The 15,923-nt window shown below is 37.6% G+C and overlaps 2 protein-coding genes across 4 annotated transcripts; one reads left to right on the forward strand and one right to left on the reverse strand.

The window, feature by feature from the left end:
• The first annotated feature begins 5,388 nt into the window (after positions 1-5,388).
• Positions 5,389-9,443, forward strand: LOC104437670 (protein WVD2-like 5). The gene is made up of 9 exons (XM_010050665.3): positions 5,389-5,603; positions 6,609-6,865; positions 6,949-7,167; positions 7,309-7,349; positions 7,580-7,651; positions 7,777-7,876; positions 7,975-8,046; positions 8,145-8,255; positions 8,636-9,443. Exons 2-9 carry the CDS (start codon positions 6,620-6,622, stop codon positions 9,062-9,064), a joined length of 1,290 nt encoding a protein of 429 aa, XP_010048967.2. The 5' UTR covers positions 5,389-5,603; positions 6,609-6,619; the 3' UTR covers positions 9,065-9,443.
• A 1,378-nt stretch (positions 9,444-10,821) lies between these two features.
• On the reverse strand, positions 10,822-12,684 carry LOC104437671. 3 transcript variants are annotated; one of them, XM_010050667.3, is made up of 3 exons: positions 12,036-12,684; positions 11,577-11,764; positions 10,822-11,470 (listed from the first exon to the last, which is right to left on the reverse strand). In XM_010050667.3, exons 1-3 carry the CDS (start codon positions 12,561-12,563, stop codon positions 11,335-11,337), a joined length of 852 nt encoding a protein of 283 aa, XP_010048969.2. In that variant the 5' UTR covers positions 12,564-12,684; the 3' UTR covers positions 10,822-11,334. The 3 variants fall into 3 exon arrangements, with proteins under 3 accessions (XP_010048969.2, XP_010048968.2, XP_010048970.2); XM_010050666.3 differs by having other exon boundaries at positions 11,577-11,770; XM_010050668.3 differs by having other exon boundaries at positions 11,332-11,470; positions 11,558-11,770.
• Between the last annotated feature and the right edge of the window lie 3,239 nt (positions 12,685-15,923).

A 15,923-nucleotide genomic window follows, 5' to 3' on the forward strand; every position in this document is an offset into this window, starting at 1 on the left:
TTGACAAGGGCCGTGGCTCTTGCCCAAGCCCTTGCCAGATCTAGGCAAGGGTTGCCTTGCTCGCAAGGCCTTCACAAATTATTTCGACCAAAATTGGTCGAAATAACTAAATTAACAAATTGTGAAAATGTTTAAAACTAAATTGCCCAAGTTGAAATATTCAAGAATGAATTGGCACAAATGCAATAGGTTTATGATTTTTTTAATACTTTCTTCATTTCGTTTGTTTCGCGGAAAATAAGTGACTCAGAAAAAATTTCCCAAAATTAATCGCTTGCATCACTTAAATTAATCAGTTAGTGAAAAATACTGTAATTACCAATAACAATTTGTGTTTAAATATTTCCGTGAATAACAAAACTATTTTCCGTTCATTCATTTCTAAAAGTGATATAATCGATCAAAAAACGTACCTCAAATTTTCGTAACTTGTTTCTCAATCGAAAATATCTCAAACTCGGATCCATTAAAAAGACTAACCAAATGAACCAACCACAGGGAAAAATTGGGTTCTAAGTGAAAAGGGTAAAAGGGAATGGAAGAATATAGGAATGTAGGGTGACATTCATTAGGTGATGAAAGTGACCAAAGGGATCATCCTCCCTACTCAACAACGACGCTTCTCTTAGAAAATGAACTCTACTTCTCATGTGGTCTCTTTCAATCTCTTTCTCAAAGGGACAGTTTCTCAAAGGGATAGGGAAATGATGCTTCCATTGCTTTCGCTAGCAGAGATAAGAATCATCCGTTGGCTCGCCGTGCGACGAAAGTCGCTAAATTCCATCGTCACCATCGCTTTTCTTCTTTTAGACTCGTGAATCCCACGGGAATCCGGACTTCAAATTCATCACGGTTTAATTCTTCACCGCGGGTTGCGCAGCCCGACCCGACTTGACCAACGTTTTGCGCGTCAAGAAAAAGTGATTCGTTGACGAAGCTCTGAAACATCTCTTGGAACTTAAGAAAATTACCTTATTGCAATTGTGCTAATTTAATCTTAAATCTTTTAATTTTACCAATTAAATCACAATCCTTTTGGCAGTTTGTCAATTTTCATAGAAATTGCTGATGTCGGCATTAGTTGTATTTCATAGCATGATCGACACTAACGTAGATAAATTCTACAATTAAAAAAAAAAAGACCTCCTTCTTCTTCCATTTGTCATTAGGCCTCAATGACGATCGACGATTTACCACAGGCAAGGGCCATCAAAGCTTGAGGTCATCGAGATCTGTCAAGGTGGAGCCTTGTCCAAGGATGGCCAGGCTAGCCTCGTCTAAGGCTGGCTAGGCTTAGCCTCGACAGATCCCAACGAGTTCAAGCCTTGCCTATATAGTATAGTAGGTCGCTAGCCATCGTCAAAGCTTGGTGATAGGCAAGGAAGAAGGAAAAAGAAAAAGAAAGAAAAGAAAAAATGATTAAAAAATCAATTTTTAAAAAATTATAAAAATTATCCACGTCAATGCTCGCAGTGACATATCAGCAATTTCTAGTCGAATTTGTCTGGAATGACTAAGTTGGTAAATTGTCAAAAGGTCTAAGATTCAGTTAGCACAATTGAAAGGTTTAGAACTAGAATTGATATAAATACAATATGTTTAAAACGTTTTCAATAATTTATCCCTTGGAAATTACTTGGCCGACCTCTCTTACTAGTGCTACCACAGCCAAGTGACGATGGTTGCACCATCTCGTAATCGATCAATTTAATTCTCTCGGATAAGTAAATTGAAGGAGTTTAGACCTTGTTTGTTTCGCAAAAATAAATAATTTAAAAATATTTTTCTAAAATTGATCACTTGTATTATATAAAATAATTAGTCAATGAATTTTTTTTTATTATCGACAGCAATTTATTTCTAAATATTTATATAAACATTGAAAATATATCAAACAACATTTAAAGGTTTTGTTTTTTTAAGAAAAAAATTTCAAATATTTATTTTCTATCAAACAAACACACCATAAAATAATAATTTCTTTCATCTCTTCGGCAATTTAAAGGTTTTGTTTTTTTGCCTACCTGGACATGGATGCACCGGTCCCAGTGACGGAAATATCCAAACACGCCACGTGTTGGGGGGCCCAACGCCAAAGCCCTCGGCCAATCAGGCTTCAGCGAGGAGCAGAACCGCACGTGCGACTGCTGTAGGACGTCCTCCTTGCGAGGTGGACACCAAAGGAACAACGAAATTCAATACCATGCGGCACAATCAATCAACAATGTCTCCTTGCAATCCCCCACTCACCGTTTTACACGATGTGCATCTAATTTGATTTTGCATTTTAATTTAAATTAATTTGACCCGAAATCGGATTTGTTTTTCCTAGCGTGCTGAATCCGCCAAATGCATTATCCCGTCACTGAGTGCTTTAATTTCAAATATTTCGCCCGTTATCGTCATACAAAAAACTCCGACGAAATCAAGTCTAGTGGTTACTTTAATCATGATTATATTTACTATATTGGGATATGCGTGGACTAACCAAGATCTGTTTCTTTGCTTAATGGACTAAATTGCCTTCGCGATAAGCTAAAGTCACCATAGAATAAGTTTAAAGACAAGTTGGATGACAAGAGATAAGGATTGCCCAACTTATTTCCACAATGCTTACCATCTATTTATGCCCTTTGTTTAATGGGGGTTCAATAGTCACGTTGTGGACCATTGGAGAATAAATGTGGATATATTCTAGGGTCTATTCACAATTATTGTGTCTAATTTTTCTTCTAAATGAAAGCGAATGATTTGAATTTTGTGAATTTTATGAGAAAATTTATACAGCATATTTATGTCTTAAACGTAATGAGAAGTTAAAATGACACGAATGGTCTCTGGATTATAATATAATGTGCAATGTCATTCTTAAATTTTTAATTTATTTAAAGTGATCCGAAAACTTTAGCCTAATGTGTAACGTGGTCCATAAACTTTTAAATTATCTAATGTAATCCCCAAACTTTTGATGCATATTCAATTTAATCCCCAACTTATATGAACATATTTAATGTCATCCCAAAATTTAAACTAATAGAATGATACTATTGGATACTTTCTTTTAGTTTAGAGATTAAATTGAATATTTACCAAAAATTCAGGGACGACATTATATATCAGGTTAAATTTTATGGACCATATTAAATAAATCAAAAGTTTGATGACCAAAATTAAGAGATCATTTCTATAATTTTCCCTAGCAAAAAATAAGAAAACATTGAAACGCCAATTTATACGTACGCATCCTTTGATGAATAATTGTATGTGGTTATTTGAGAAAATAATAATGCAATATAGCAAAAAAGTGAATTTAATTAAGGACCGCCCGAGGTTTTTGTGGTCCGATATATGCCGTGTCGGCTGCATTTTAATGCCACACGTTGTCGTTTTTAGGGCTCCCGACAGGCTGAGCCTCTGTTGGTCGGTTTGTCAGGCACAAGATGCCCACACGCTCTCAAGTAAGAAGGCACGAGCCATGCATTAAAAAAAAATAAAAAATTAGAGTTACGTAATTGCTCCGTCCCAAATCGATTGGTAAATGAACATGCGCAGTAAAATAATATTCAAAGGGATTTTTCATGATGAATACATAAATAAATAAAAACTATTGGGACATACTTTTTTGGACAGGAACTTTCTAATTTCATGGAATTAGTGGTCCGATATAGAAAGGTTTATGGAGGGGATGACAACTATATACAGATAAAAGGGCACTGTAATATTCGCAATTAGTTAGGTTGTGTAATTATGTTAAAATCGAATTAATTTTTTACGAAGGTTTATGTAGCCGACTCTCAAGATCATTAGCACGACAGGTGTGTATACAATCCATAAACAAGTGTTGCAAAGCTATATTTGAAAAAAGTATCTTCAATGATCTTTTTCTTTCGGTATAATTCTAACAGTGATAACAACAACGATACTTTTTACCGGCTATTGGATGAGAGTATAGGGCCAGGACATGTTATATGCATTGGCAGTCCTAGTGGGGCAAGTGGTGGTCCCACGCCCTCTATATAACAAAATTTTTAATTCAAAATTGATAGAGTATCTAAATATTAAATTATACATTCGTCTAATAATTTAAAATTTTATTTTTAATATTTATGTGAAAAATGTTTGTCTCGCCCCTCTCCTCAGCCTCAATTTCTTGTCTGCGATTGATCATATTACTTTCCTTCCTACGTGATGTCATCTTAACTTTAGCTAGAATTGCCAAATATGTTCAAAGTTAAATTCCTAGAATATCCAATTATAGGTAATTTTTATCGGCGATGAGAAACTTCATGGCGTTGGCTTGAATAGCGCTCTAGAGCCTTGTCCTTATTAGCAGCAAGATGCTACAAGATGAAGCATGGTTTTCATAAGACAATTTTTGGAAGTTGAGAATTAATTTTCATTGGATTCGATGTATGGTTGGTAGTAACGATCAACATGCTTTTATTTGGCTAGCTGAAATCCTCGCTTATTGCAAAATAAATATTAATAATTAGTGTTCTAGCTTGAGTTATATTGAGCTGTGCTAGAATTCAACTTTACACAAGAATCCAAATGGAGTTCAATCTTGCAGCACAAATGAGAAAATTAGGAGTTTTGATTTTCACAATTTGGAATTGAACCAAAATGAAGAGGCTAGTAACCTTTGGTCATATTATTTCATTTTATTAATAATTGATGTAAGATTTTCACTTTATTTTATTTTCTCTAGTTTATTGTGCATCTTCGTTAATTATTGAAAATAATGTTCTAAAACAAAATCATAACAAAATTTAATTATTTTAAGGATGATGCCATCTGCCATGCGATTCAAATATGTGTATATATATTTCGAACAAACTCGAATCCAGATGAACCCCGGTTATCAAATTAAACATTTGGTTTGACTATAGAACTTAAAACATTATATGGTATTCATAATTCATCATAAAAAGAATGGTACAATATACGTCAAAGACAATCAATAAAATTTATCTTGAATTTTTAAGACAACCCATCTCAAATTGAAGTGTTGACAATTCGCGAGCCAAACTTAAACTCAGGTCAATCACGAATATCGAATTCAATTCGATCATAAAAGCTATATCATTGTGTGGCATTCTCATTCTTTACTAGACAAAAAGAATATATTAGGCATTAAAACCAATTTACAAAATCAACCTACGACAAACAAATTTTTAGTATCTGAATATGATTCACTTAAATTGCATGTCTCTGTCAGTTACCAGATTTACTTGACCGGCCGAAAATGAATACTTGCTCAGCGAAGAAAAACACTAGATCTGATGACTTTTTACGGGTTGACAGGGTCGTGCCAACGTACTCGTGCGGGTCGTGTATTGCGTACACCAACAGTTTCAAACAAAGAAAAATCCGATTTTTATTTTTGAATCCGACATAATTAGTTTTTGTCCCCGAGTATTCGGATCCTCCGATCCGTCATCCTCCATCCCACCCCTAGTCTCCTGGCTCTTCCTACAGATCCCCCTCCTCCTCCTCCTCGGGTATTTTTCCCTGTTCCTTTGCAAATCTCTCCCCTGCCTCATTACTCTATCGGTTTAAGCGCAGCTGTAATGGAATCTTGATTATCCCTCACGCTCATTAAGGTACACGACGAAGAAGAAGAAGATGTCTTTCTTTCTTTCTTTCTTTCTTTCTGGGTTTTGCCAGAAAGCGTTCTTGCGTTTGTCTGTGATTTGACTGCATTTGAAGCGCCGGGTCCGAACGGTTCGCCGGGTCGTCGTCTGTTCTTGGCTTTTGCTTAGGTAGTGCGTGTCGCATTTTCCAGGAGGGCTGCGTGTTGTTAAGGGGGAAGATCAATGTGGAAATGAGTGGAAGTGATCCTTAGGAATGTCACCCCATTTCGTGTTTTTGAGGTTTGCCGGTTGAATCTTTAGTGGGTTTTGTTAAAGAGAGCTTTTTTGGCTGATTGGAGTGGAAAAGATCTGGTTTTTTGTGCTTTTTGGCTCGAGCCCTCTTTTGGGCTTTGTGTTTTTGTACCTTTTTTCTGTGCTGATAACCCCCGATTTTCCGAGGTTAGGTGGCGATTTGGTTTTGTGGGTGTTGGCTACTAGTTATGTAATGCGCTTTTAGCTGCTCGGAGAACTCACCAAGTACATATGGAATCTTATCTCGGTGTTTGCTTTTTGCTATTCAATGAAAAAAAGGCAACTGAGCGTCGAAAGAAAGTAAGAGTTGGAAAATTGGAATGATATAAATCATTGTAACTAGTAGAAGTGTTATCCGGAGTATGTAGATTCTTTAGAACTCTAGGTTCGGCGGTTTGTCATGTTTTATGGGTACTTTATCAGAGACATTCTTTGACAGATGTGCAATTGCATTATCTCACTTCTTGCTTTCATGGGTTTATGGTTCATTTTTAAGATTGTGTGTTATACGTAAGTTGGAAGTTTGAACATATAGTCGGTTTAGTGGCAACTCTTCTGTGCTTATTTTCTGCTGAATTTTCACTCAATTTTTGAGTAGGGTGGTGTTTTGCTTATTTTTCGGAGTGTTTATGCCTTATTATCTATACGGGGATCAGTTATTTTCATTTGTTTAAGATTCCACTTGACATATGAGCTCACATTTTCATATTCTGTTGTCCTTAGAGTATATATCAATGGATTATGAGGATGTCGTGCCTACCAATGGGTTTGAGCCAGTTCATCAAAATGGCATGCATGGGCAATTTTTGAACAATGGAGAGGATGCTATTGCTGTGAGCAATGCTGACATCGTTGCAGAAACTGCAGATCTTGTTGCAGTAGAGGCGAACTTACATGAGTTTAAGTTGGATGGCAGTGGCAATGACAACAGTTTTTCTACTGGCTGTGCAAGTGAGATTGGTGCATCAGAAACCCATAAGGTTGGCTGGTTCCATAAACTTAAGATTCTTCAATATACACCTTAATATCTCATTCTGAAATGCATCTATGCATGACCTCGCAGGATGGTGAAACAGTTACTGGGGATAAGTTGAAAGTTTCTGGACCTCAGAAGATTGAAGGCAAGAAAAGCAATGGGAAGCTCTCAAATATCAAAGTTGCTTCAACAATCGGGGCAAGGAAGAGTAAGGATGGAAAGAATGTGGAAGCTGTTGGTGTGAGTTCACAGACAAAACAACCTGCTGTAAGTAGATCATTTAATGAGAGAGAAACTCAATCAAAGGTAATTCTCATTGTTGACACGATATGTCAATTTTGTTTTCCTTTTTCATGCTTCTACATTCCAATGTCATGGTCCTCAGTCAATCATGTTGTTGTTTTCTTGCCTTATCTTTATCTTTTGCTGCTTTTCTGCTTCCAACAGCATGGTGGAAAATCTGATGCAGCAACGTCAGAAAGCTTTGCGTAGGTCTATCTAACCTGTACAGTTTTATCTCTAGTGTAGTGAAGTAGTCAACCATTCGTGAACTTTTGGTGTTCATATTGTTATCATTATGAAAGTTCCTGGATGCTTACCAGTTTTTGCCAACGGTTTTGTTTCTTTTTAACATAGAACTGGATTTCCTTGTTTTCTGTCGAATAATGGGAATTGTATTCTTGAGCTTCTTCTGAATGGTGGTTTGCTGTATATACAGAGAGAAGACAAAACTTAAGCCCTTGAAAAAAGGATCTCTTGATAAACCAGAGGCCGATGCTCAATCTTCTCCGTATCCTTTCTATCACTGGATATATAAATTTTCCAAATCAGTAGAATGAGTTCATCTGAAATTTTTCCAAGCAGTCAGAACATACAGATGGGTTTCAAATCTGTTTAACCTTGACTATATAATAGAAGTCCTACTGCAGGAGATTCAAAACCACGCAAAGTTGGTGCACTTCCAAATTACGGGTTCAGTTTTAGGTGTGATCAGCGGGCTGAGAAACGAAAAGAGGTTTGTTTCTGATTGCGAACCTTATGACTATTTTCTGTGGTTTTACTCGAGCTAGATTTGCACAGTTGATATAGTTTTTCAATCCTGACCTTTGGCAGTACTATACTAAGCTCGAGGAGAAGATTCATGCTAAGGAAATGGAGAGGACTACATTGCAAGAAAAGTCCAAGGTCATAATTGTGATTGCTAACAGTTATTATGGAATGTGGATATTTAAGTTACTTATAAAATCCCTTTGTTTGAGGTTGTCTCTTGTTTCTTCCTTTAGGAAACTCTTGAAGCTGAAATTAAGATGCTCAGGAAGAGTTTGACATTTAAAGCTACACCAATGCCGAGCTTCTATCAAGAACCTCCTCCACCAAAGGCAGAACTAAAGAAGGTTTCCTCTACTCCCTTTTCTCATGAATGCCATTAGGTAGAAGCATTTCTTTTCTTGTCATTGCAAGTGCCAGAACATTGGTTACTTGCTCTCTTCGTTGTGAAATACATGCCTGTTGAGTGGTGGGCGTTTTTTCTGTGTCCTACGTCCTGCAGCATTGGATTTTTTTTTTTTTTCCCATTTGCGATTTATCGTCTCATCCCACCTCTTATTTCTCCCCTTCCATATCTTCCCTAGCAAAGCATTAGTATCATGATGCTACTTAATCATAATTTTCTCCGATTATCGCATTTTTATAATATGTGCTGCAATCATTTTGTTAGCTGCAATTTATTTTTATTATCCGTCCATTCAACTCTCAATATTGCAAATTGATTCAGATACCAACAACAAGGGCCAAGTCTCCCAAACTCGGTCGAAGGAAGACCTCCAGCATGGATGAATCCAAAGAAAATGGCAGGGCAACCCAGCAGTTGGGCCGCTTGAGCCTGGATGAGAAGGTGTCTCGCGACAATTCTGCCAAAGGACCTTCTCCTGCAAATTCTAAGAAGCCACTTAGAAAGTCACTTCCTAAACTGCCTTCTGAAAAGACAACTTTGTCAGGTGGGACGGCTAGAACCGTGAAAACAAAAGATGCAGAAGGAGTGAACTTGTCAAGCACAAGAATGGAGGAAAAGCTTGACACTTTAACTGAGATTTGTGAAGCTGCTGCTGCCAATCAAGAGCAGGAGGCAGTTCCTTATGCCGAATCAAATGCAATGCATGTTCACTCAGAAACTGTGCCGCTGGTCCATGAGGAGCAACCATAGGCTACCTTTGTGGAGGAATCATAGATTCTGAGACATGGGAATCACAATGTAGAATTGGAGCGGACAAAAGTAAGAGAGGTATGAGAATCAAATTGTACTATAAGAACAGGTGGAGAATTTTCTTTTTTCGAAGATCACGCCTTTGTGTTCACAGCAGACTTGGGTTGCTTCGTCTGTGCTTCTGAAGATTGCTTCTCCCTGATATAATCTTCACTAGGCTCTTCTTTTCTCTGATGTCACTACATTACACCTTTTGTGCCAATTTATACTACTGTAGTATTTTCTGTTTGTTCCTCTTATTGCATTCTGTGATAAATTTTTGGGACAATGATCGCTACAATGTCAGCTGAAATTTTATTTAAAGCATTTTTCTTGTCCAGCTCGGTCTGTTAATTGAACTATGATGGATATGCAATGCAACAATGTCTTGGCTATGTGAGTTGGTCATTACGTGCTAATGCTTGTTTTTGTTGTAACTGAAGTCATGTTAAAAAGGATTGCTAATAGGTGAAAATTGAACAATAAACTTTACTAGTTTCTTACCAAGTATGGAATGGTGAACTCCACTCTATGCCATTCAATAAGAGGTTCTATATCGGTTTAACGTTTAACCTATGTTGCTATAGCCAGTGGCATATCTTGCTGATAGGATCTTGCTATTTAAAGTTACAAGGATAGAATTCATTGTGATTTACTTACTCCTGCGATTCTTTTCCTTTTCTATGTGGTAGTTGGAGAGAATGGATTTACTTCAAATATGTCTGAACCTATGACTACCGCACTGAAATTGCATGACTTGCACTTTCTTGATTGGTAAAACCCCAGTGATGCCTCCTAGTCTATGTTACTTTGTCAAAATTCAACTCATCTTAGGTGAATAGTCATGTCTCTCCTATCCCTTATAACCACATACAGAATTGCCTGTGCACCTATTCCCATTCCTGTCCAAGGATCATGGAATCTTGTAATTTGGAGGTTTCACCTACCATTTTCTTTGGGTTTTAGAAGCTGCTATTTTGAAATGGAATGTATTGTTTCATTTTCTCTCATTTTAGCATATGGTTGATATTGCCTATCAATTTTTTTCTCAATTGTTAATAGGGCATTTAAAAAAAAAATTTGAATCATATTGTCTGGAGTTGGCTAAAACCATGCTTTAGGGTCAGTTGAAGCATGCATGCTTGTGTCATGGGCCGATCGATTGAGATCGTGATCGCGCTGCGACTCGGGCACTTTAGGATCGGATTGGATCGCCGAAGCACCTAAGCCAAGCCTTGCTCGGATGCCGAAGCACCGAAGGCTCACCCACTCGCCTTATCCGGATCATAAAGAGAGAAAGGATCTAGAGAGAAGAGCTCTGGAAAGATGGAAGTTTTGTATTGCAGAAATAGTGGATGATTACAAATGGAGGAGGGCACCCATTTTATAGTTGAGGGTTTTGGATTACATCCATTGATCTAGAATTCTATCGGTGGACGAGATCGCACCGTCTCAACTATCGACATAGGTGGCCTCAACTATCGACATAAGTGTTCAACTACTAGCCACCGACATAAATGAAGCTAGAGTTTTCTAAAAACTTCGGGGAGAAGGCTCATTGGGAATCCGAGCAAGCACAGGAGGTCTACCACGGATGAGTCACGGTCCACTCCGAGGAACCTCTCTGGTCGACCTTCTTTCGGCCTGTGACACTGGCTCTTTCTCTTTGTTCTTGTTTAAGTAAAGAACATTCCCCCATGACATTCAAGAAGAACAGGTCACAACAAGCCTCGTGAAAATTTAAAAACTTAATTGAGATGACAAGAGTGAACCATAGCACAAGACAGGAATAGGGGAACGAAAAAGAAAGGTCTCTCTCTGCCTCCTTTTCTATTTTCTCTTTTTTTTTTTTTTTTTTTTTTCTTGGTTTATCCTTTCCTTCTGGCTTGAACTATCAAAGGAGACATGTTGCTTTGAGATATTATCAAATGCTTCCATTAAAGAACATGCAAGGGTAGGCTTATCCTTAGGAGATTTCTTTTCCAGTGTTTCCAGCATTTCTTAACCAGATTAAACCAAGAAAAAGCACTTTCCTCGAGAACTTTCATCCAGAAAAGCATTCCCCCACAAATCTTTTTTTTTTTTTTTTGCGAATCTTTCAATCTGGAAGAATTGTACATGCATGCTGGGAGAGGTGAAAGAGAGGGTCGCTAAAAGGTAATAATTAGGAGAGTTAAAATGGCTCTTTAGCAGCAGTTAAATTACAGTTAGTACGAGGTTGATCAGTTGCGCTAGTTTGACTGGTGTTTAACTCCTTGTTCTTGTTCATGCTCTGCCTCATGATCATGATCACCACCACCACCGTCATCATCTTCCTCTTCTTCTCCAGCATCCCACAGGAATCGAGCATATGAAGCAAGAACGTAACTGCAACCAGAAAACCGAAGAACACAAATTTCAGGGATCGTTGTCGTATTTATCAATACTAAGTATGAACATACAGATTTGCATTACATTTATGCTTGTAATTTACCAGTCACCAGGAGCAGATTGAACAGCTTGATCGAAATAGCTTTGAGCACGAGGGCCATCTTTGTGTGTAGTCCATATCAAATCCCCATAGAGAGATAAAACATCACCATCGCCATCTGTTGGCTCATCATCTCTCCTTTTGGCTAGTATTGCTCTTTCACAGTACTCCTCTGCTTTCTCTGCATCCCTCTGTACCTAAAAAAAGAAAAATTTACACCATAAATATTAGATTTTGAATCGATAAGCTAATTTGACGCGAAACTCATAATAAACATGAGGCAATTAACTCAATATTAACATATTTTTCCCACGACTATGCAAATCCTATCTAATTTTCATATGAGAATTAAAAGTTCGAGATATTTTAGAAAGTGCACGAAACAAGATGAATTTAGAAATTATAATGACAACGCCGTAAAAATTACAAACAACAAATCATAGAGATTACAAGAATTAGTACCTCTTTCAAGAACCTTGCATAGTTTCCTAGAAGAAGAGCATCGCCAGGATGAGCTTTGATCATCCTCTGATAGTACCCATCCAGGCTCTCCCTCCCTTGTCCCCAATCTCCACACCCATCTCTCCCTCCATCCCCACCTCCACCGCCATCCCCGCCGCTTCCCGCGCCGCCAGAACAGCTCCACACGCTCTGAAACGGCAACGTCTTGTCACAAACCTGATCCGCATCGTATCTCTCCTCTTCTTCTTCCCGTTCTTTATCTTTTGGCCCCTGTATCAGAATTAAAGAGGACCCTTTTGAGGAAAGTCTCCTCTTTGGCTTGAGCAACTCTCTCACACCATTCTCTGATGACGTCACCGATATCTTCTTCTTCTTCTCCTCCGTGTCTGATAAAGTGGAGGAGGAGGAGACATTCAGGGAAAAGGGTCGGCCTGTCGGGAGCCGAAAGGTCAGTTCCGGTTCAGACGGTTTCTGATGATTGCATGAGGATGCTTTGAGGATGGGAGTGGATGTGCTTCTCAGAAGCATCTTTTTAGCTCTCTCTCTCTCTGGTTTTTTCAGCTTTTCTTGTTCCTTTTCTTCCCTCTTGAAACCCTTCTCCCTGGGTTTCCGAGAGAGTGTGTAAAAGATTCAGATCTCTCTGCCTGGCATTGCTTTAACTGAGAGAGGAGCGCTTTTATATGGTTGACGTGGGAAAGAAAACTCAAGAATTCTACGCGAGACATGCTAACGAAAATACAAATTAATTACAGTTGAAATACAACATCCTTCCTTCTTTTAAGATCCACGGGAGATAATCTTCGTGCATGTCAATTCATGTGATCCATGTAAGAAAAACATAGTAAAACTTTGATTCGACATGAGAAGAAATCACTCGAGTCTGTTAAAGTTGGATTGATCGATTATCGCCATCTTGTGAAATTTAGATTTTTGCGAAGTAGTTCGAGGTAGGAAAATGAATTACGCAGAGTAATATCATTTGAGTATTTGTTGTGCAAGAGTAAAAAAAAAAAAAATTCCAATTTTTTTATGATTTTTTCTCAAAACGATGATTCCATCAAATTTAGTTTATTAAAATAGAATATTGTATGAAGGGAAAATTATTGGCTGTTAGACAGCCAATCCAGTGGTAGGCGGACAAGGCACAATTTTTGCCCACTTGACTATATGTGCACGTGCTGAAATTAACCACTCATTTTATTCATAAGTTGTATTTATTTTTCAAGTTATTAGTCCAAAGTTGTACCGTATTTTCCACGTGATGGGTTTGATCAAACTACTAAAGTTACGTGGGAGACACCAATTATAAAATTTATGTATAAGAAAAGTGAAAGTAGTGCGATCAAATCACCACTTTTTGGTTGAAGATAGGTATCATTCTTCTAAGAGTGGTCAGCATAATTTTATCCTTTGACAATAGGAGACAATCCGATAAAGGATCAAGATAAGTGGATTAGATATATTAAAAAATGTCGAGAGAATGTGATTGGGTCTTAAAACTTTCAAGTGGTACAATTAAGTTCCGAAACTTATCAAATTAGTGTAATCGAGTAATTCCATTGACTTCATCCAATTTGAGTAATGAAGAATATTAATGTGGTATTTTTATTATTTTTCAAAGATAGAGGTGATTGACAGGGTCACCACATCGGCCATTTAAAAAAAAAATCGGCATTTTATTGTACCTTTGGAGCCATATTGAGAAGCTTGAAAAAGAAGATGAAAGAAAAGGGTTAAAAGGAAAAGGAAAAAGTCAAAAATTTTGTTAAAACAGGGAAATTGAGACTGAAGATATTAAAAGGAAAAAAAAATCCAAATATATATATATATATATATATATATATATATATATATATATATATAAGATAAAAGAAAGTAAAATACAAAAACGCAGAGCAAGAAAGCTGGCAATCAACCCAAGCTTGTGATTGGAATCTCCGAGTAAAACCTTGCTTCATGCGAGGGTTTTTCCGAACGTGTGTGCCCAACGTTGCTTTGTGACTTTAGGAGAAGGATGTGCATCCAAAATACTTTTGCGGAACCTTCATTCTCTTTATTAGATGAAGGCATTGTATCGGAGGAGGAGAAGGTCTAAAATTGAAATCTTTCCAGACCCCTTTTGCCTCTCTAATTACTTTGGCTTAAGCCAAAATCTAGCCTACATCTAAGGAAGAGTTTTAGAATGCTTAAATATTAAATCATACTTTCATTTAACAGTTTCAGTTTTTAAAATATTTGTCAATTTTCTTACAAAATCTCACATTCTATAAGGAATTTACTTGTTCTCCCTGGTAGGAAAGAGACCATCCTAAATGTCCTTGATTGTTATAATTAATGATAGTACGACACAAATAATTTCATAAGGTTTGGATTTCGCTAAAATTTTGTTAAAATTTGAAAACCATGAGATGCCTCAATTCACTTCCCAAGGTTGGTATCAAACTTGTACTCCCGATTTCGTTAAAGAAACAAAAGTTGTACTCCCCAAAAGCTGTCACTTCAAATGAATTCTAGGATGCCAGACTTCTCACGAACTGTCCACTCTTGCGGCCAATACATGAAAAGTGGAATGCGATACAAAATATATATGCCTCGTCACCAAAAAGCTCGACCCTTCTAGGGTCACTCACGCCAATCTCTCCTTGTCGCGAGCCGTTGGACATTGCACTGTCAAACCAGCTAATGGTCGCTCGAAGCCAAGCCTCGATAACGCCCATCGTATGATCTCGACGCGATGTGATGGTGCGAACGTGAAGTGTGCTGCTCCAAAGAGATCGGGGCGGAAGAGATGAAGATAACGCCCCCCCTCTTTCGACGCCTACCGATCAGTGCCATCCCTCACCAGAATGGCAACTTCTCTCTCTCTCTCTCTCTCGCTCCCATGCCTCCTTGGATTGGATTTTAGCACTTTAGCAGGACGATGCATGCGACGAAAGGTCTGACACGCTTCTGTCCTCCACTTTCTCTCTCTCTTTTCGTGTAAGTGTTGATCAGAAGATGTTCGCCCATCTCCCTTTGAAACTGGTTTAGAACATGGTTACTTAATTCCTTGGTGTGCTTAGCTCCAAGCGAATGTGGTCTGTACGGAGATCTCGGCAGGCCGAAAGGGAAGTTTAGATGATGTTTTGTATCGGCACAATCGGAGTGCCTCGCTCTCGCGAGCTCTCATCTGATGCAGGACTCGGTTGCGATTGTCCTACTTTCTTTATAACGAGTAAAATCGTGAGATTAGAATCGCGTAAGATAAGGCACGGAGATGAGAACTTTCTTTTGCACATGCTTTAGCAATCAAATGGGGAGGTATGGATCGTGATAAAGAAAGAGGAGGTGTGCAAATCGTGCGATATATCACATGTGAATCAATGCGAGTTATTGAATGTGTGGGAGGAGGCTTAGTGAAACAAAATAGATTTCAATGGAATGCTCTCTTAGTTTCATTTCACCCGGGCATCTCGCTTTTCGTGGTCCGTTTTGGCTTCCTATTGGGCTTGTACAACTTCTTCATTTTTATATGTTAGATGAGGTGACGTAGCAAACAATAGTTGAACACGAATTTAATTTACTGTTAATGTTTAAATTATGGTTTTATCCATGATTTAGGATTCACAACTCATCTTAGCAGTGTACATAAATTTTTATGGAATTTTATGGAAAAAAAAGTTGAAGGAAAATAAATAATTTGAAAAATATGATTAGTCTAGTCGACAAAAAATGCATTCATCACTAACAACAATTTATATCTAAACATTTTCATAAATTATGAAAAAATGTCATTAATTTATTTTTGTATAGCGATATAAACAATCATTTTCAGATTTTTTACAAAATAAATGAGATGTGAAATCATTTTTCTAATATAGTTTATATGTATAAATATAATACAATAAG

This window comes from Eucalyptus grandis, chromosome 3 (assembly GCF_016545825.1).
Source record: "Eucalyptus grandis isolate ANBG69807.140 chromosome 3, ASM1654582v1, whole genome shotgun sequence".
Taxonomy (NCBI): Eukaryota; Viridiplantae; Streptophyta; class Magnoliopsida; order Myrtales; family Myrtaceae; genus Eucalyptus; species Eucalyptus grandis.